Source organism: Gobius niger, assembly GCF_951799975.1.
Source record: "Gobius niger genome assembly, chromosome: 20".
NCBI lineage: Eukaryota > Metazoa > Chordata > Actinopteri > Gobiiformes > Gobiidae > Gobius > Gobius niger.
Genome location: NC_136871.1, coordinates 7,270,422 through 7,293,031, shown reverse-complemented (window position 1 = coordinate 7,293,031; position 22,610 = coordinate 7,270,422). Strand labels below are relative to the sequence as shown.

Sequence of the window (22,610 nt, the reverse complement as noted above, 5' to 3'; positions counted from 1 at the left end):
AACGCAAACACATACGCAGCGATTGTAGAGTCTACTGCATATTGTTATTGTCAAGACAAAACAATAGACAAACAATTACTTTCAACCTTGCAATTTCCGAATATGGAATGCAAAAAAGCTCTTGTACTCAAATTACTATTCCTGTCATTTTGAATGTCTACATCTATGGCAGCACAGTGGCACATGCGTTTGTGCTCGTGCTTCACAGCCAAAATGTCCCAGTACCTTTTTGTGTGGAGTTTGTTCTCCCCATGTCTGTGTAGGTTTCCTCTGAGTACTCCGGTTTCCGCTACCAGTAAAAACATGTACAATAAGTGAATCCTCAAGCCGGGTGTTTCTAAAGACTAGCCTGACTCCCCAGCTGCATCACTGCGGTCGCCCCCCTGCTCCTTACAGGTTGCCCCAGTGGCATCGATGGATGGGTAAATAAAATGTCCCTCTTGACTCAAGAGCTTACAGCCTGTAGGCCAGGGTAATGCCTGCTTTAAAAGCTAAGACCTACAAAAGATTTTTCCTCGTGTTGTTACCGTGTTTTACTTGCGTTTTTGGGACTTTTTTGCAGTTTTTTGGTTGCTTTTTTGTTACGTTTTTGTTCCTTTTTTTGTTGCTTTTTCCTTTGCCCCTTTTTTTCCTTGTTGTCGTCGCTATTTTAATGCTTTTTTTAAGAAGCTTCTAGATTTGGGTAATGCCAAATGGGAGAAAATGTGCTTTGTTCAGGTGGGGGTTAAAGCAGAACTAAGTAACTTGTTTACCTCAATAAATCCTTTCCGTGGTCGCTCTGGAGGTAAAAGTGTTAATGGGATGATTGGAGGGTCTTTCATCTCCCCTGGTGTCTTTGGCCAGAAACACAATTGCAACTTCGCTGTCTACGGGTCGGAGGCTCCAATACACACTAATAGAATCATGAAGAAGAAGCTAACAGGCTAACGGGCAAAGCTAACAGCTAAACAGTATTTACAGCCAAGTTTGAGTGAAAAAATTGTATCCATTGTGTCATTGGATGCACAATATCCCTCTCTCCCTTTGTCTTTTCTGTCAGTGTAATATTTACTCTCACGGACGATTAATGAGTAAAAAAACGCAACATGCTACGACACCTGCAGTGGCACTTATGGCCTCTAGGGGCATGAGTTACTTAGTACTGCTTTAAGAGGTTAATATTGTTTTTGTTGACTTGACTTACTTCCATATACAGTGAGGATTGAACAGCCAACCTTTGGGTTAGTTGTCCACATTCCTTTAGCAGCTGAGCTATGGTTATTAAGTTGGGGGCACCAAAGGGCGGCCTACATTTGCCTCATAGATAAACCGCCCCTGGAAGAGTTAATCACCCATCAAGAGCTCTGTGGGTCATTTGAATCATCCCTACTATTCCCTGGGTAAGATAAGACATTAATCATTTGTGACATTTCTTGACGCTGACTCACAAGTGAAACTAAAGGAGAAGGATTTTACATTATTCCCTGTTACTGCCTCCTTTTGCCTCAGCCGAGAAAACGAAGAATGTAATAACTTTCCCGAGCCCAAGAGTTATTACTATACCATTAGAACTAAATGGAGAAAGAGGAGAGAGACTATGTATTGCAATACTTCTTCCCGCAAAGTTTTGCAAAATGATTTGGGGGATTGCAGTCAGAGTATGGGAGATAGCGTATATAGCGTCTCAAAATAGAAAAACAATAAACATTGAAAAACAGTCTAATATTTGCACTTATAGCCTCGCGCGGTGATTGCTTCAAGAATCCAAGCACCCGAAACTCAACGCGGCATCGGGGCCAAATTAGACGTTCTTTTTAAAGCCGTAATTCCCACAGCAATTTGGTCTCTTTTGTGCTCCCGCTTCTTTGTGCCCGTTATGTCATAGGAGTATTTTAATGTTAATTGAACATTTCAAGCGGCCCTACCCCCTTTTGCGATATCTAACATAAACACACGCCTGCGCCGGGAAGATAAAGCCGCGTAAAGCGAAACATCCGGGTGGACTAAATGAGTGGTCATCAACGCTGCCATCCAGATTTGTTTGTCTAGTGAGTGAGAAGTAATAATAATAGGCGGACGTGTTGAATGGAGCGGAGGAATTCGGACAAAAGGTGGGAGGCAAATGCTTGAAACGCATCTCGCTGCGGCGCTAGTATTGTCATTGTTATTTGCTTTCGTGGGAAGAGGTCAACGAGGCTAAGGATATTTTTAAACTCAAAGCTAAGTGGCACAATCTTTAATTACTCCTCAAATCCATTACTGACCCTTGAACCATTGTAATACTGTTGGACGAGTGACAGCAGCTTTCTGAGCCGGCGCCCGGAGATTAACCCCCGCTGCAAGAATGCAAGGAATAATGAGAGCGTCAATTGCCTTATGACATTAGAGAGGGATACAGCAACTTGTATATATATATATAATAGCCGTCCGCAAGCTCATTCAACAAAGAGTAACAGAATTGATAAGGTTTAGTTTAGTTCGGGAGACTGAAATGAATTGTGATTTCGTAGTGACAATGATCACAGTTTGATGCACTTGAACACAAATTAGCCATTTTCAATAAATGAGGAAATTGCTGAAGGATTCGAGCCAGACGCAACTAATGATGCTTGATTTCCCCTCATAGCAATAACTTTAAAAAGGATACACAATTGTGATTACTGATTTGTGTGAAATATAAATACTTGCTGGACTGAAAACCAATGTGGTAATTGAGCTCGCTTTAATTACTGGCGGTCAGGGCAACAAGGATTTATGCATTTTACAGAAGAAACGGCAAGAAACCACCAACAGTGTTTTTCATTCTTTATTGAGCACAGACACAAATAAAGTCCATGTAGATTTAAAAGAAAATAGAATAGAATGTTTCATGGTAATTTACGGTATTTTTGCGTTTAGGGTCATGGCTATAGGGATGGGAAGTGAAACGTTTTCAAACTCAATGACATTGATCATTTCTATTATTTATACGGTTCTTCATCGAATATATGTGCATGCTTCTTGTAGCTTTTATTTTAGCAGAGGGATAATAAATGGACCTGTTTTTACTTCTTATCATACGAAGCATTTAAAAAAGCTTTTGTAAAATGGTTCATGCTCATTTCTCTAAAACACTCATTTGACTAAATCAACTTGTAATAGTGTTGAAAACGCTGCGCAGAAGAGGAGCTGCATCGGGCACATTAACAGATTGTCAGTGATTTGCTTACCTGTCCTCTCTTGTCCTCTATTTTTATGAACGACGGTCAAAGGATATTCTCGTCAGCTCCTCGGCGCTGTTGTTTGAATGATGCCGAGTGAGTTCGCAGAAGCACATGTGTTGTTTAGGTTCTTAACCTCTTAAAGGAGCTATCCTTGATTTTGTAATGTTCTGTTGTTGGAATAAAATTAGTTTTGTCCTTTAGTATATGGTTAACACAGACAGTAATCCAAAAACACTGGTTTTAAAGCCTTTTAACAGTCTTAAAATGTCAGGCTAGAAGGCATTTTTTATAGTGAAGTGACAGTTTTCCTTCTGAAAGTTGTGAAACCTGGTTTAAACTCAGTCCCTGTTACGAATGTTGATGTTGTAAATGTATTAGGAAAGTTTGAGATGAGTTTGGACCAGAAAATAGCAATTTGAAATTTGAGTGACCCTGTTTGTACAATCAGCCATAGCTCCTTTAACCCCCACTTGAATCAAGCACATTATCTTTGGTTTGGCTTTACCCAAATCTAAAACCTTATTGAAAAAAGCGACAAAAACGGGAATGAACGCACACCAAAAAAGAGCAAAGAAAACCCAAACCTAAAAGCTTCTGGAGTTTACAGCCTGTAGGTGTGACGCCTCATTTGAAAGCTAAGAGCTACAAAATTGATCCAAACTGATCTCTTTCCTTATGTTGTTGCAGTGTTTTTGTCACTTTTTCCACGTTCTTTTTCATCTCATTTCTCTCGTTGCTCTTTTGTTGCTGTTTTATTGCATTTTCGTCACAATTTGTCCACTTTTTTCTGGTGTTCTTGTCACATTTTGTTGCTTTTTTTGTTGCTCTTTTGTCGCTTGCTCTTTAGTGGCGTTTTTGTTACTAAAGTCTACCCTGGTAAGAAGTGCAGTGTGGATCCTTAAACAGCCGAGATTTCTGTTTGTGATGAAGTGGTGCATGTATCTGGAGTCTTGGATCTGCAGCAGCTCCGCACCTGCAGGTTTATAATATAAAGAGCCTGCGGCAAAGCGGCATCGATGAAGGAAACATACGGTTCCGATGGCAGAACCGGTTCTCAATTCCCATCCCTAGTCATGGCATATTACTATGAAATAATCCAGGCGTGTTTCCTATTTCCATGTAATTACCATAAATCCATGTTATTACATTTTTAGGTAAAGTGCTTCCATATGTGACCATTCTGTGCATTCTGCAAAGGGAAGTGCTTCCACAGTGTACACACTCCCAACCTCTACCTCACTATTTCTAACCCCAAAACTTATTTTTTCTTTTAGAACTCAGAAATGAAACTGAAGTAACTACACACTAACATTTTGGAACATGCAGACAGGTTTCTCAGCAAGAGTGGGTTGGACAAGTGCTCCTGCCAGATTTCCACACCAGGCGTCTCCAACCTTTTTTCTCAGCCACTGTATCGTCACAGAAATGGCAGAGAGCTTCAATGACAGAATTCACCCCAGAGAGTTAGTCACCTCACTGATATTTCAACACATTTGATTTTTTGTTGTTGAAAATTGGTAGGGCTGAAACAATGAATCCATTAATCAACAACAACTGAATGATTATTGAAATAGTTGAGAGCTATGTATGTTTTAGTAATCGATTAATTGTTTGCTGGAATACACAGACTCTTGAAAAGCAAAAAGGACATGAACATTTGGTATATTTGATGAAAAACAACTGTTTTTGATGTTAGGATTAGTAATTTACGTAAAAACGTAATGTACATTGAAAATTTTACAGCCTATGGAGAGCCCTGGAGATACTATTAATGTCCCTGCAATGTCTCTGAATCTAGTCTCCAGGTTGGTGAGATAAGCCCTTCACCTAAACAAGTGCAGATTCTTCAACATGTATAAAGCAAATCCTTGCAATGTCACTTGTGATTGATGGTTTAGACCAGGGGTATCGAACGACTTTTGTTTAAGCTGCCCCCAGTGGCTGGAATGAGCATACTGGTTGTTTCCATAAAAATCACAACTCCACACAGGAATGGGCTAGAGACTTTTTACATACTCAGAATTTATGCTCACAGTCAGGGGCCAGATTAAATCATCTTGCTGGCTGGATTTGGCCCTCGGGCCGCCTGTTTGACGTGTAGCACGGTAGTACAGCGGTTAGTGTTTGTGCTTCACAGCTAGAAGGTCCGGGTTCGATTCCCACCTGGACGGGGCCTTTCTGTGTGGAGTTTGCATGTTCTCCCCGTGTCTGTGTAGGTTTCCTCCGGGCACTCCGGTTTCTCCTACCACTAAAAACATGTACAATAGGCCAGGACAACTGACAGTGTGTTTGAGAGTACGCATGGGGCACGACGGATGGAAATTACCCAAGGCTACAATCCAGGGTGGCGTGTTTACATGCATGAGACCCATGTATGTTCATTAATATAAATAAATGTATTATACATTGTATAAATATCGAACAAAAACACAATGAGTTATTGTTCTTCTTGTGTAAATCCTATTTTCTTCTACTGTTGCTTGTTACTGACACTTGTGATACTAGCATCACAGGTGTGAGCGCCCCATTTAAAACAGGGGGTGTCACATGATCACAAACACGTGGCGTATACCATAGAAATAATAAGACATATTTGAACATTTTTCCAAACTGCAACATGGGCAGAGAAGAGAATGAATTTCAATTGTTTGTTTGTTAATGGAAAGCCCCTTGAGATGTAGCATCTCATTTTCGAGGGGGTCCACAAAACAGACAGAAAACAGAAATGGCACTAACAGCAGTGTGCACAGTTTACAAGCAACAAAACAAACAAAACAATCATAAGAGAAACAACAACAAAACAGTTACTCAACACAATTCCAACTAACATGACACAGAGAAGACAAGACAAACGGAAATGCTCCATCAACCACCCTCCTCCCTCCAATCCAGATAATAACATTATAGCAGGTAGTCCTTACTAACAAGGACCATTTGCTAGGGCTTGCATACGGTATAAATATTACAAAATAAAATGAAGATAACAATTACAAGAAGATTAAAATACAATAACAGCAACAAAAAACAATAATAATTAAAAAAATAAATTAACAAAAATAAATAAATAAAAAGAAGCTATTTAAAACAGAGACAAGGAGTCTTAAGATAAATAAATAAAGATGCTCTAAACCTAGTGAAAGATGTTAAGGATCTTAATGAGACGGGTAGCCTATTCCACTCTGATGGAGCCTTATAGCAAAAGGCTCTACGTCCAACCTCTTTGTAGATTAAGGGCACAACAAATGAAATGCACTGAGTTCTTCTCAAAGAGTATGAATGGATCTATTTACAAAGGTTCCAATGCGATATTATATACACAACAAAAAAATGATAGAGCACGGACAAAACAGACAAGGAACTGGAGGAGCACAGTTACCTATACAGTGTGGAGCGTGACCAACAGCAGTCACGTGGGATCACAAACAAAATATATGCATATACATCATACACCCAACAACAACAACAGCAACCTGTAGGTACAACGAGGAACCCATCAATGTTGATATAAAAAAAGAAAACTTCGCACATGTCTCCCTTTGTCAAGAGTGACCTGCTCAGTGCTTGTCTGAAAGAACATTCATCCTCCTATATGTCCCTGAATCTCATAGGCAGAACATACAACCGTGCTGTCACCGTCTTCTCTCCTCATACAGCGTGACAGTCTTCAGCGCATTTGGCTAAGTTAGACTGACACATCGTTTTAGAGATCTGATAGCAAGTGTATTATCACATCGCCACACTGCATTCCTATCCAGACAGGTAGGAGTGAAAAAAAAAGAAAAAAGTGCTTCACCCGCAGGGCATATACTGCAATATAGTTGGAAATAGCTGAGACATTTTGTAAAATTCTGTAACTTTTTCTTCAACGTTTGCAAACAAAATGCTCGCTGTTTGATTTCAATGTCACTGACAAACTCCACAGTGAATTACGCGCCTGTTGCAGCATTGTGTGGGGAGAGCAGTGTCTCTTTTTACTCCTGAATTCATCAGAAAAATGCCACAAAAGCGACTTCTTCAAGAATCGAGGCGCTACAGTAGTCGCTCGGTGATCACCCTGGGGAGGGAAAATGAGATGAAATTGCGCAACTAGGACTGAGATGAAATCGTGCAATGAAGACAGTGAAATTTTTGTTTAGCTTGTACCCCTTTTGGACAAAAAACATTCCTGGAGTTGTGTTTTGACACATTCATACGTGTTAAACTGTGGAGTAAACCGTTGAGTGATCCAGTAAATTTGTGGTTGTTCAAGAATTGTTTTACTGTATATTCCAGACTCTTAGTTGCTCTGGAGTCTAAGCCAAAAAAATGCCTAATGAAGAAAAAAGCAACAGGCTGAACAGGTGTCTGGTAACGTCACATGAGCAGTTCAGATAACTATAGCATAAAGAACATACCAAACTTTCGATTTCACTATAAGACGCACCCCCTGCCAAACTATGAAAAAAAGTGCGACTAATGGTCTTTTATAGCACTTTTTTCAATTACCATACTTTTAATATGGTAATTGAAAACCTATTGAACATTCACCCTGTGTTATCTTTTGTCTTTATGCTTTTCTCCTTGTAAAATAGAATGAAAGTAATGTTTTTAAAGTAATACATGCAATATAGTATTATCATTAGCCATATAAAGGAAGAAAATTGGTGTGAATGTTTTTTAAACAGATATTTTTTAATAAGATATTACTCTGATTTGTGTCTCATGAATTCACTATTCACCTTATTCCGGAAGTTCGCGTGGGCGCCGCCATGAATTGTGCCCGCCCATTTTCTCCTATCTGTTAACATGGGACTGGAGAAGTCCACCTAAAATCAGTCACTACACGAAAACAAAGCCGTTTTCAGGCTGCGCAGAGAAACGCTGCAGTGTTGACATGTTGGTGCAAATGAACGTTGGACATTTTACACAAATCAATCGACTAAACATCAGATTTGAGCGGAGAATGTTTTCCCGTTTAAATGAACGGGCTTCACGCTCGACCGGAAGTGTCTGTACAACGGAAGTGCCGAGACATAGCAAAAAGTGGCAAAAGTGGGTGGGGGGGAAATAAGGTGAATAACATGCGTGTCAAACGCAAGGCCCGCGGGCCAGATTCAGCCCTCAAAATAATTTCATCCAGCCATGACTTGTAGAGCAGAAATTCCTGAGTATGTAAAAGAAAAGGAAGTCTGGAGCCCATTCCTGTGCGGAGTTATGAATTAATATATAATAAGAATGTGCACTCCAGCCACTAGGGGGCAGCCAAAATGAAGAAAAGAAAGAATGTTAGTATCCAGCAGAGGACATAATAAGAGAAACAATATACAGTATAATCGCCATGTGGTCATTGGAAACGTTATGTAATTATCATGTATATGGATAACTGAACCTGCCGTTGACTCAATTATCACTGGACGCTTCAGCCTTTACCGGTGAGTGTCCCCACCGTTCATGAGAAGCGACAGTGGTTTATCCTAGTATCACTTTTTAGGTTTGTTTTGCCAGACACTAAGGTTAGAGATGTTAAAGATCTTTTACCTTTACATGTTTCAGCGCCATCTGCAGGCCGTCATCAGAAGTATCACGGGCGTGCGGTGACGTGTCACTTATCAGCTGTTCTTACTTCCGAGGCGTGACCAGTCTGACAGTCCCAACAGGTCCGACAGACTGGTCACGCCCCCTGCCGCCCGGTGGATTCAGGGCGACAGGGAGCGTAATCATTGGAGGAGGGTGTTCCAGGTGTGGGACAGGAGAAACGCTCCTTCGTCACGGTTGATGGTGTCGGTGCTCTGATTCCTGATTACGCCCCCTGTCGCCCTGAATCCACCGGGCGGCAGGGGGCGTGACCAGTCTGTCGGACCTGTTGGGACCGTCAGACTGGTCACGCCTCGGAAGTAAGAACAGCTGATAAGTGACACGTCACCGCACGCCGGTGATACTTCTGATGACGGCCTGCAGATGGCGGCTGAAACATGTAAAGGTAAAAGATCTTTAACATCTCTAACCTTAGTGTCTGGCAAAACGAACCTAAAAAGTGATACTAGAACACAAGTAGACACAATGAACGTTACGAAGTTTAGTGGTTTATCCTGCAATTCTTACGATTAACCTACCGTGAGCTTTTATAACCACAGTAATTGTAAAACCGGTTGATCTTGACCCTCTCTTGACATTTTAAGCATTAATGTGTAAAGAAATAAGCACTGAATAACTTTTATGTTTTTTATGTTGCTAAGCGTACCGTATATGGGCACCATTGCTCTACGACCCTTGAACGATGCATAATAAAAAAACAAAAGTGCTCTCTGTTGATCGCTCTCTGTAACTATCAACAAAAAGTGCAGCCCGACATAATAATGGGTAATTACAGAGCGGAGGCCGTGACCCGCCCGCTCCGCTCTGCTCTCCTGTCTTGTTTTATAATCACCGACGGACTCTAACTGTCATGGCCGACGCAGGGGAAGAGGTGGATCGGACTTCTCAAACTGTTGTTTTCGCTCGGTGACATAACTAATTTGTCAGAGCCAGTTCAAGCAAAAGGGAACACGGAATACCTTGTAAGACCTGAGTCATTTGCATGAGCCCCAGATTACAAGGAGGACGGGTGCTTTGGACAGGGCAGCAGCGTTTTTTTTGTCCCTTGGATGACTTTTGGTTTGTGAGGAGGTGAGAGAAGTAGTTAGTTTAGGGTTTATGTGTCGAAGCAGTTGGGTCTTTTGTCGTTCAGCTTCAGTCGTCGGCCACAGGGTGAGTTTGAACACTTTTATGCCAGATTGCTAAACTGCAGCAGATACCCACATCTTTGGTTATGTTCAGACCCAAATCCAATTCTCCGAACATAGATCCTTGCTCTCGCATTAGTGGGCCTGAATTTGATCTTTTGCAATGTGACTGGAGCACGATGGAAAATGAAGTTGATGATGATGATTGCTTACACTTGTATCGTGCTTTACACACTGTAATCATCATTCATTCACACCATACCCAGTGGTGGCAAGCTAATATTAACCACAGCCGCCCTTAGAGGTAGACCGACGAAAGCGAAGGCTACCAATCTGCAGCATTGGCCCCTGCAACCACCACCACTCTTGTCATATTCATTCTGGCCTATTGCGCATGTTTTTGGTGGTAAGGGAAACCGGAGCTCCCCAAGGAAACCTACGCACACAGAGAACACACAAATTCCAATAATGTATTTCACAATTATGAATGAAATCTCACAATCCCACTGCTGGCTCCACCGTTACATGTTCCTACAGACAAGCCTGGTGTACACTGTGCAATTTTGTTTGTCTTATAAGATCACATTGCACGTCGTGGGGGTTGCACAGTCGTGAGCTTTACTCTGTGCGATCGTTCAAACAGACAATCGTAGCTATGACCAAAGTTTTGTTGTAGCAGTTTCAGGCTTCCAAAGGCATGTGTCAGGCTGAGGCAAGTGCTGCATGCTAGCGGGGGTTTTTTCACTCTTTTTACCCTTTTTATGGTGCACTGGAAAAAATGCCATCTTATCTGAGAAAAATAGCTTGATTTGTACTTGAAATAAGACTTTTAATGCTGATTTTGAATAGGTTTAGGCTCGTCTTGAAATAAGATTGCCAATGGAACAAGCATTAATTTGCTCAAAATAAGACAAATGAACTTGAACGCTTAAAATAAGACAAAAAAAACCTGAAATGAGACAAAATGATCAAAGACAAGAAAAATCTGTCTAGTTCCATTGGCAAGCTTGTTTCAAGACGAGTCAAAACCGTATCAAAAGCAGCATTAAAAGTCTTATTTCAAGCACTTTTAAGTCATTTTTGTCTCAGATAAGATTTCATTTTTTCCAGTGTTCACACATAAGTAAAGACAAGTGTAAATCAGGTCCATATGGATATTTTCTCACAGCAGATTGTTCAGTAGAAGTGAAAAAACGGCAGTTGTAGCTAGCGCTAGGCTAACCGCTAGCATTAGCCCGATGCTAGCATGAAGCATTCTGTTAGCATTCTTCATTATTTATGTATTTATGGGCTGTTGAACCACTTTGCTTCTCTCCATGTCTTTGTCTTTATTTAGTAGAAAACTATATTCATAATTCGGCATTTGTTAAAGAAGTATTTGAATAATTAGAGAAAGTTAACATTTTTTCAAAATTAACTGTTTTCAAACATGACCATATATGGGCGATTCCAGAGATGCCGTCTGTATCTGTGTCGGCCGTAGCTCTTCTTTGGTTGTATAACGGGTTTATTTTAAATCTTTGTCTCTGTCTCACTGTACGACCTACGAGTTTGTCGCGGACTTTGCGCAGTTTACACTCTCTTTGACTCTCTCTCTTCTGTTAATATTTCTGGATCAGCACAAACACTTTAATTGACAGGGGACACGCAGTCACTGTATACAATTCACGCTCAGTTTCCACAAACAAGAGCGCTAAGTCATATTTATTTCCCCCCGAAAAAATGAATATAGACTTTCATTCTGAACCGCCTTTGAGACTGAAGTTTAGAACTTAATTCAAGGGCAAAACAGATTGAGTTTAGGCAAATGGAGGTGTATGACGCCAGGGTCTGAATGTTGTTATTCGGACATTCAGTAAGATTTTAATTGGTTCGGCGGTATAAGTAAAATTAGTAACCACATTCCAGAGGTGGCCGGTCGAACACAATTCCCCGAACCACCACCACCCCTTCAGTCAGGCCACTGGATGATAAACACTTCTGTCTTCTATGAGACAGATTCACTTCAGCGACTCGTCTCCTATGGCAGTTTTACACTGTGCACGAATTTAGCTGCAAATGAAGTTGTTTTTTTGTTTTTATACTGAGTAGAGGCCAAAAAATTGTTGACATGTGTTACAGAGATACCAATAAGGGATACTAATTAGACCAGAAAAAACATGTTTGTTAGGGCTGTGATGATTCCTGCGGTGTAGTGTTTTGCACAGCCTCAAAAATAGGTTTAATATCCAATGCCTCATTAAATTAAAGTCAAGCCAGCAGAGAATTTTCCATAAGCTATAATTATGTGCAACAGTTGTAATAAAAAACATAAAAAAAATAAAACAAGGCTAGCATACTGTGTACTCTTAGGGAGTGTGGACAAATGAATGAAGTTGTTTCGAGAAAGACAGCATGACATGAGGGATCACTTCATTTGCTACTGCACCAGAAATAGATCTAAGTAGATGTATACATTCGATGTGTTTGCGGACTGTAAACAAGTGACTCTAAATTCTCCGCGTTCTGTCCAGGTGGGCACTGCAAGCCTTGTTACCTCGCTGATATATTTGTCGGATCTCGTGGTGATAATCTTAATGAATGTGAGTTCGAATGGCTCAAACTCTCGATGAAGTGCTGTTTTTCGGGAGTTCTTAATGAAAACATCCGGGCACAATGGCTCCCGGGGAGGATTCCTGTCCGTACTTTGCCGCATGGGGCATTAATTTATTTATTTCTAAAGCTTGACCTTGTGATAGTTGAAGATCTTCAGTGGGGTTTTATTGGGTGCTCATCTGCTCCTTAGAGGTTTTCTTTGTGGCGCCGAAGGAAGGAATGCAAAGAAATGGGTGGTTAAAGTATTTAGGAAAAACAAGATTAGTCTGAACAGAGACAAAATGAAGCTTTATCCCCTTGTGCTTCATAGTTTTTTTCTTTGCAAATACCTCAGCGGATTCATGCTTTAAAACACATGCCACAGGTTCCTCACTTTCTCAGACTAAACTGGATTTTGAAACGCAGGAAACTTTTAACCAACAGTTTTCTTCTGAAATTGAACAAAGCAAAAGCTGATTCCTGTTTACTGTTTCTTTGCATTACTCTGTCATAACATTGTGTCCAAATCCCAGCGCAGAGACTTACTAGATGGATGTATATTGCCAATAAGGTGAAAAGAAGTTGCTGAATATGGAAATGACAGCAATAGCATTGGGTTTGGGGGATTGTTATTGCCATATAAACACATTTCTTTTCGTGACAGCGCTTTGTTTGGGTAGAATCCTTTACAGCTGCCACATCTACTCCACAGTGAGGCCCGGACTGTAACAGATTCGGATCGCGTCGCTTTCATATTACACTTATGCAACGGCGAGAGAAATGAATGTAATTCTTTGTCGCCGGTGTGGTTGTATGTGCCTCAGCAGAGAGACCGGGGTCCGGCTGTTCATTGCACTTTCAGTTCCACACACAAGTCGCATTTTTCAGCCAAAATGTGTTCTTCAGCAAGAAAAAAAAAAAAAAAAGTGAGCCATTTGGGTACAAGCCGAGAATGGTAGAATAAATAACGTCTGTGCCCAAGTTGGAGTATTGATGCTTCACAACTAATGTTACTCGAGTGATGCAAAAAGTGTAAAAGCTGTGAAAAACAACAACGTTTGTACATAATTTGGTTTAATAAATGTTGTCCTATAAAGAGACGGTGTTTGCCCTTGGGCCCCGAACTCCAGTCAAAATGCTGTCAGTTTGTAGGATGTTTTTTTTTTCTCTGTTTTTTGTTATCTGCAAAGGGCATTATATTACCAAATTGTAAGACGAGACGCTACATGTGAATAGGGAAACTTCCATCCATCCTTTTTCTTCCGCTTTATCCGGGGCCGGGTCGCGGGGGCAGCAGTCTCAGCAGAGATGCCCAAACTTCCCGGTCCACGCACACCTCCTCCAGCTGTTCTGGGGGGACCCCGAGACGACACCAGGCCAGCTCGGAGACAACGTCCCACCAGCGTGTCCTGGGTCTTCCACGAGGCCTTGTCCCACTAGGACATGCCTGGAACACCTCCCGCGGGAGGCGACCAGGAGGCATCCGGAACAGATGCCCGAGCCACCTCAGCTGGCTCCTTTCGACGTGAAGGAGCAGCGACTCTACTCCGAGCTCCTCTCGGGTAACTGAGCTCCTCACCCGATCTCGGAGGGTGCGCCCAGCCACCCTGCGAAGGAAACTCATTTCGGCCGCTTGTATTCGCGATCTTGTCCTTTCGGTCATTACCCAAATCTCATGACCATCGGTGAGAGTGGGAACGTAGATCGATCGGTAAATCGAGAGCTTTGCCCTCCGACTCCTAAAGTTTCCCTATTCTCCGAAAAGGGAAACTTTAAAAAAAAATATATATAGAGATATCAATTTGAAACTTGTGCTGTAGATCACCGGTATAAATATGACAAAAAAAATGTTTTGCAAGTTTTCAGTTGTCATTTCATGTAAAACTAAAAGCCTTTTATGCCTAAAAAATGCCCAAATGTTCCCATATTTTCAGCAACAAAATCTGAATAATGGATCGAGCACCTTAAGATGCACACTGGTGTCCTTGGGCAAGACACTTCACCCACCTTGCCTCCAGTGTATGTATATTGTACGCGGTGTATGAATGAGAGAGTGAATGGGTGACTGGTTTCTTGCTGTAAAGCACTTTGGGTCTAATGAAGGAAGGAAAGTGCTATATAAGTTGAGACCATTGTACCATTTTATTTTGTTGACATATTAGTTAAAAATACTTTTTATTTATATGTATATCTTGTTTAGTTTTAAAATAAGCTGCTTGGTGGAAAAATCTGTAACAAAAATCTGTCATTTTTTTTCTTATTAATTGTCCGTGATAGTAACTACTACACTGACAGAAAAGACAAAGGGACAGAGGGATATTATACATCCAATTACACAATGGAGACATTTTTTTTCACTCAAACTTGGCTGTTTAAAGTTAGCTTCGCCCGTTAGCCTGTTAGCTTCTTCTTCATGTTTCTATCAGTGTGTATTGGGTCTCCGGGTCGGAGCAGGGAAAGTTGTGGTTTTCTTGCCAGAGACACCAGGGGGGGATGAAAGACCCTCCAATCATCCCATCAACACTTGTATTACCCCAGAGGGAAAATGAAAAGGAACACGTTACTTTGTACTGCTTTAAATTTCGCCTAGCTATTTTTTAGATTGGTTTATTTGAAGGGGGACAGTGCAGTTTCATAAAACACATGAACAAAAGCTTTTCATCTGTAGTCCCCTGGTCAAGATGTAATAAACCATTAAAACAATCTATTAGATATTTGAAAATATCTTTATAAACTCTCCAAAACCTTGTTTAGTCCAAGGCTGTAAAATTTGAAGTCTGTAGGTGCTACTTATGTGGAGATATTGTTGCACCAATGTGAGATAAATTCATGGCCTGTTCCTTTAAGCTTTCGGTCCTACAATGCACTACAATAAATGGCGTCATTTGGAAACATCTTTTCCAAGTGGCCTTGTCTACCAATACTCTATGAACCATTTGGTCACAAGCAACACGACCTTGGTGACGCACTCCCACACACATTCACACATGGCTGAATCCTCCCTTTTAAGTGTCTATCAACGAAGTTCTGTCGCCATAATTGAAAGCCCGTGAGAGCCTCTGTTGAGCCATTGTGTGAGATTTGCAACAGCTGGTGAGAGAAGCGCAGATGCAGAGCACGCCAATAATCTGCGCAAATCCCTTTATTCTTCGCCTAAATCTGAAGACAGATTCGGAACAGCGCCTGTTGGTCCACATGAATGCATTTTTCTGAATGGATAACCCTTTTCCCCACAGAGCCAGTTTTTCGACTACTCTGTTTCAACTGTTATTCAATTCCATGTGAAATGTGTAGTAATGCTTTTGCTTTTTTTGGAGCAATTACATAAGAGTTGAAAAGAGGCTGGATACATTGACTGGGGGTAGACACAGGCGAAGATGAGAGGAGGGAGAAGCTGACGAGTCTGTTCTGCTGCTATGGTTAGGTTGATAAAGACGGGGGATGTGGCAGGTGATGTGGGAACTTCCTGGTTAATTACCACGAATAATTGCTCAATTCCAGATGAGGTGGCATAAACATTCCACAATCACTTACTTCCTCACTGGCAATGGGGTAATAATGCAGTAGATGCACATAAGAACGAGACTGCAAACATTTAGGTAGATATATTTAGTATATATGGGAAACTCAAGTCATTTTGTGCAATCAAATGTCTTGGCTTTTCTCTCCGGGGGGAACTTAGGTTGCACAGTTGCAAAGAGTCTTCAAAGCATCTTTCTTTGTACAGAAAAGTGTCCCTAAAGGTAACAAAAGAAACCAGTGCTTCTATATTTTTGAATTCCTTCACTTCTTCATTTGAAGTATTTGCTTTACCGCATCGGGGACCAAATTAGAAGACGGAGAATGAAGAAGTCTGTCTGTCTGTCTTAGCGCTGTGTACATTTTTGTGTCATGCGCAGGCAAAAAGCAGTCAATTAAAGCCTGCATTGATGTGAGGATTATGCTATTAGCCACGACTAGCATTCTCATTAGTGCGCGCCTCTACTGGGCTCACATTGGCGAGAGGTGCAGAGAATCTGCCTGTCTGTTGATAATGGTTTTTCTTTCTCTTTGCTTTTGATGAACCAGGATTACTTTCTGTACACAATGCACCACTTGTACAAACAAGTCATGGGATTGCTGTCACTTATGATGTGCACAAGTGCAAAGGATGATCTAGAATGTAATGGAGAAAAGGTTAATGGTTTTAAGAGTCAGCAATGTGCCAATGTTCTCTGGTTGAACAGCATACTTGATATATTAACGCTCTTGAATGCACATTGTTACAAAACATTTGTGAGGGCTTTGTCAGAATATAAATTGACAAGAAATAAAAATCTTCGAATGCTATTTGATAAAGAACTAGCTTTTTACCAAACGCCACCACCATAGAATAGAATAGAATAGAATAGAATAGAATAGAAAAGGATGCTTTATTTGCCATTACACACAAGCATAATGAATACATTCAGTTAATGTTGCAGACATCAAGAAAACAGAAACTTTCAAATTACCTTTTAAACTTCTTTGTGGGGTATATTTTCTCACTGTAAATTCGCTTCGACCTTTGCTATAAACAGCACATACTATTCATAGCATAATGTTTCTCCTCACACTAATATATTCTGATGTGTGGTGACACTCCTAAGCACTGTCTTAATTACACCTTGGTGTGCATACATGTTAGGGCTCTTTCGACGCATATAATTAGCTCTTTTATCACTGCTCCCTGTAAATGAATGATTCATTAACTGCCGTCGTCTGGATGTTTTTGTGTGTGTGTTTGTGCGTGAGTGTTTTCTGCACTCTCCAATTCAGTAACCGGATGACGATTGCTCACTGAGTTATTCATGCACTGTTTGCTGTAATTAGACCACTGCTCAGAGCAACTAATTCGGTAATTCACACTATTATGCGCACACCTTATAGGCCTACTCATGGTCTCGGGCTGCCAGCATTTAGCCGACATAAATGATTAAAGCGTCTGCACTGTTATTTTGACATTGTAGTGCATGTGGACTTGCTGAGTTGGTTCATTTGGTTATTCCACATCAGTCTGGTTTAAATATTGTTCAAAGTAGCCAAAAGGGGGCAGTATTCAGATGTTTGATAGTGACAAGGGAGTGGACGTTGATCTTTTTTACGATTTCTTGTAGGTTTTCACTGTTGATTGAACTGTCTCAATGGTTGTGTACACATTCCATTCAGAAAACCTACCAGAAACCCTAAAGAACCTAAAATTGATCCTGAAGCATCATAGGAGTCACCGGACCAGGATGGAAAATAAATCCCTTTAAAGGGATGTTTCAGGATTTTTGACATAGGGGCTCATTTCCTAGTTATCCAGAATGTTGCTGATTTGATGTTGCCAGAGGTTCTGTGCTGAAGGGCCGGATTTGGCCCCCCGGCCTGACGTTGCCTACCCCTGGGCTAGCTGATACTATAGAAATGCGCTAGCCTTGTACTAGCCTAGCACCACAAAACTCTTCAAATATAAGAACTGCATGAATTACAAAAAAAAATATCTCCAGAAATCAGCAACACTCTGGATAACTTGGAAATGAGGCCCTATGTCAAAATTCCTGAAATATCCCTTTAAGGCGAGACACAGCAGGTGAAAATTTGTTTAGCTAGTTTACTCCCTTAACATCTTAGTTTTCATGTCAGAATATAAAAAAGACAATCTTACCCTGATGCTTAGTAGCTACAACATCACATCACAAAGTCAGCTTTCCCTTGCACATTCATTCACAAATATTGACCTATTTTGCATCCACATGTGCTGCGAAGGGTCCCTGGGATGACACTATCATCCAAATATGGTCATTTCCTTTTATGGGAGCCACCTGTCCGAAAGACCGGAGCAATGTTCTCGTGCATGTGTACATGTTACAAAACTTCAGGGCCACTTTCTCAAAATTAGGTTTTTGCTCCACTCATGCAATAGTTTTGAAGGTTTTGAGAGCAATTTTTTAATAACAAATTCCTGGCATGATTTATTGAGATTGGAACACCAAAAAAAACGAAATTAGATTTGTTTTTTCTTATTCAAAACCTAAACAGGATCCAAAATTATAAAAATAATACAATACATTTAAACCTGGGTCTATCAATTATTTAGATTTCGTCTCTGAAAAAATTGGCAATTTTTTTTTTCCTATTCGCACCTTGGCCAACATATATTTAATCTGTACTCTACTCGTTTGTACCCTACTCATTGCTAGCTTTCTCCTGTTAGATGCACATGTTGTTGTAGGTGTGGACACAGATGGGATGAAGTTGTCGGTGCTTTAAAGCCACACCGGACTATACCAAGCCACAACCAAAAAATAAAATTGAAATTGAAAATCCAAGCATTTCTTTTATGACAGATATTATCATCATTGAAAAATCCCTCATAAATGTGCAAACAAACATGAGCCTTTGCTGTGAGCGGCTCAGCTCTCCTAAGACATGACTGTAACTTTCAGTTCAGTTCCGTTTATTACGAGTATTCAGTAAAACATTTACACATTCATTCATAGATAATGCATATTCATAAATGGGACACCCTTGAAGCAACATTTAGCTTATGGGGCCCAAGATAAGACACAATAATAAAAACACAAACATGCATTAATACATTAGTAACCTGAGAAACATATTACCTTAAATGCCTATTTCCTACCTAACCTAACTGGCCTTGCCTACTCTAATCTAAAACTACCTTACCTTACTTTTACTAGCTTAGAAATGCATCAATTTTAGATGAAGTAAGGTGCACACACCCTCACCTATGGTCATGAGATTTGGTTAATGACCAAAAGGACAAGATCGCGAATACAAGAGGCCGAAATGAGTTTCCTTCGCAGGGTGGCTGGGCGCTCCCTCCGAGATCGGGTGAGGAGCTCAGTTACCCGGGAGGAGCTCGGAGTAGAGTCCCTGCTCCTTCACGTCGAAAGGAGCCAGCTGAGGTGACTAGGGCATCTGTTTCGGATGCCTCCTGGTCGCCTCCCGCGGGAGGTGTTCCAGGCATGTCCTAGTGGGACAAGGCCTTGTGGAAGACCCAGGACACGCTGGTGGGACTATGTCTCCGAGCTGGCCTGGTGTCGCCTTGGGGTCCCCCCAGAACAGTTGGAGGAGGTGTGTGTGGATCGGGAAGTTTGGGCATCTCTGCTGAGACTGCTGCCCCCGCGACCCGGCCCCGGATAAAGCGGAAGAAAATGGATGGATGGATGGATAAGGTGCACATTATATGCTCATACACATTAGTACAGACCTAATGCTGCGTCCACACCAAACGCGCCTAAAGCTGGTCATTAGGAGCATGTTTTGTACAGATGGCAACAGTATAGTCCAAAATGTTACGCGGTGTGCCTTTAAAAACACCTCATGGTTGACAATGTTCTCAGTAGAGAGTAGAATTTGGGTGTTGATGTGTTGATGTTGTTGTTTAATGGATGAGGATATATTATAAAAATGCTTAAGGGCTCAAAACAGTTCAAACACCGGTATACATGAAGTCCTTTAAACCAGCAAGCATATTCCAAGTAGATGTCAAGTGTTTTTTAAAGGCATTATATTTCCCTATATTTACTCTTCCATCTCAAGAAAGCATCACAGCGTGTTTGTTTGCTCTGACTTGCTTGAAAACAACGCAATATTCTCAAATTTGTCAAACACACTCTTTGATGATTATCGCCGCGTTGAGGCGTGTATCTCTCGCTTTGACTATTAAACAAGCACATTCCAACATGTCATTATCTGATAGCGGGGATCCAGAGACACAAAAATGGTTTCTTTGCTCCGATTTGCCTGTCACTCACGGCGGCAGAAAAGCGGTATCCAGGTAATGGCGGCAATCGGCGTTAGATGAGAACCCTACAGCACTTAGTCCCAGTGCCGCATATCTGCACAAAGGAAATTACACGAGCCGCAGAAAGCTTTATCTTGTGAAAATGCTTGAGTATTTATGTGGACAAGCTGTCGAATCAAAAAAATTGCGGCAAATGCATCAAGATTTCAATCTCGTAAGTCGTATGTGTCAGTCTGACTCACTCTGGCGCCCTGGCGTAACCTTTTCTCTGGCTCAAAACAAAAAAGATGTATTCTTTTCAAGTGCATTGCTTAGACAGTGGATAATATACACATTTTTTTTTGGTGATTTGTTTGTTGCAGAAAACCACTCGATGGCGTCCCAATCGTCTGTGAGCATTCGGATATTGGACGTCAACGACAATCCCCCGGAACTTGCCTCGCCGTATGAAGCCTCTATATGTGAAGATGCCAAGCCAGGACAGGTAAGCCGTAGCTGTAGATTGGACAGAGTTTGTTGACTCGTGGGAGGCTCGGTTATTGTCCCTTTCCCATCTGTTATTTTGTTTTTGGGGCGATTTAGAACTTGTATAATGCTGGAAACGTACTTCGCAAATTGTTTCCTAAACGCTACAGATTGTGAAAGTGACAGATGGTTTGTCAATGTGAAAATGGCAGAGTTTTGTGAGGAAAAAAAAAACGAATTTTACATCTTTGACTTAACTGTAGCATCCAACAATATAAAGGGAGTTAACAAAGCAGAAACACTGAATGGTCAGTAGCTGAAGATCACTCGGCTTGCTTCATGTCTTGGTCAATCACGACTTCACAGTTTCACCAGGCCACTTTTCTGGTAGTAGTCGACAACTTTGCAAAATGAATTTCAGCAATCACAAGCCGAGTATAACGGAGCATAATAATGGAGCTGCAGAGCATGTCTCTCTCTTTGCAAAAGTAAATTATCAGTCTTTTGTCTCTGTTGGAAAATAATACATTTACTACATTTGTATTCATTTGTAGTATTTAATCTTTGCACTGCTCCACTATCATTTCAGTTTGATTAATTCATAATTGCATATTTTTAATCCAGTACATCATGCACACAGTTGTTTCTCACGCTGTATCTCGGCACGCACCCAATTTCTACAGCAGCGAAAAAGAAAAGAAAAATCTCTAGAAGCATTCATTTTCTTCTCGATTTGTTGGACCTTTTTGGCACATTTTACTCTGAAGAGAATTCATTATAATCCCGTCCTGTTTGCTACAAAAGTGATTCAGCAGCACTTGTTAAAGCAGCACAAAGTAACTAGTTTACCTTAATAAATCCTTTTCATAGTCCTTCTGGGGGTAATACAAGTGTTAATGGAATGATTGGGGGGTCTTTTATCTCCCCCTGGTGTCCTGGGCAGAAAACCGCAATTTCAACTTTGCTGCCTCTGGGTCGGAGCCACCAATACACACTAATGGAATCACAAAGAAGAAGCTAACAGGCTAACGGGCAAAGCTAACTGCGGGCCAGCACCACTTAAACAAGGGGTGGGCAAATCATTTTCATAAGGGGCCACATGAGAAGCCTGAATTGAGTTGGAGAGCCGCACCAACAATAACTCAAACTTATATCGGGATATAAGTATAATATATGGAGAGTGCATCGCCAGGTCCATAAACAAAAGTCGCTAAATAAAAACAATTGTTTTGATTGGGAAAATACAAAATTCATTTTTTTCCAATAAATGAATAATAATGAGCCTGGCAGGACTGTGGCCTCATAAAAACGACTTACACTTGTTGCACTTTACAAGCCTGTGTCACAAGTCTCTGCTACATTGTAGTCAATATTCATTCACTCCACATTCCCACTTGCATGTCACACAATGTGTTGTTTATATCCTGATTTCTTACTATGTCAGTGCCCTCCGCTGGACACCTGTGGAATTCTTTCCTTTTATTCTTATTTAATCTGCCCCCTAGTGGCTGGAGTTGACATAGTTAGGAATTTATGCTCTACAGGTTGTGGGCTGGACTGAATCATCTCGTGGGCCAGATGTGGCCCGCGGGCCGTATTTTGCCCAGGTCTGACTTAAACAGTATTTACAAAAAATGATCTCCATTTTGTAATTGGATGCACAATATCCCTTTGTCTTGCCAACGTAGTATTTACTCTCACGGACAATTAATGAGGAAAAAACGCTACATTCTGCGACACCTGTAGTGGCGCTTATGGCCTCTCGGGGCATGAGTTACTTAGTACTGCTTTAAGAAGAGAAAAAGGTTAACCTGATTTTCCCTGTGGCCAAACTTAACTTTGCTTTACGCAACCAAAACAGCAGAGAGCCACTCCGTTTCGAGGACACTTGTTTAGAAAGACACAAATAAATAC

The 22,610-nt window shown here is 41.1% G+C and overlaps 1 protein-coding gene and 1 long non-coding RNA gene across 2 annotated transcripts in view; one reads left to right on the top strand and one right to left on the bottom strand.

The window, feature by feature from the left end:
- The window catches only part of LOC306980134, a 452,652-nt gene that overhangs the window by 171,812 nt on the left and 258,230 nt on the right, over positions 1 to 22,610 (bottom strand). The gene's annotated exons all lie outside the window — the stretch shown is intronic.
- The window catches only part of cdh22 (cadherin 22), a 170,803-nt gene that overhangs the window by 80,482 nt on the left and 67,711 nt on the right, over positions 1 to 22,610 (top strand). Inside the window, exon 8 of the mRNA XM_079579254.1 lies at positions 20,594 to 20,715. Coding sequence (XP_079435380.1) covers positions 20,594 to 20,715 — 122 coding nt within the window. The remainder of the gene's footprint in view (positions 1 to 20,593; positions 20,716 to 22,610) is intronic.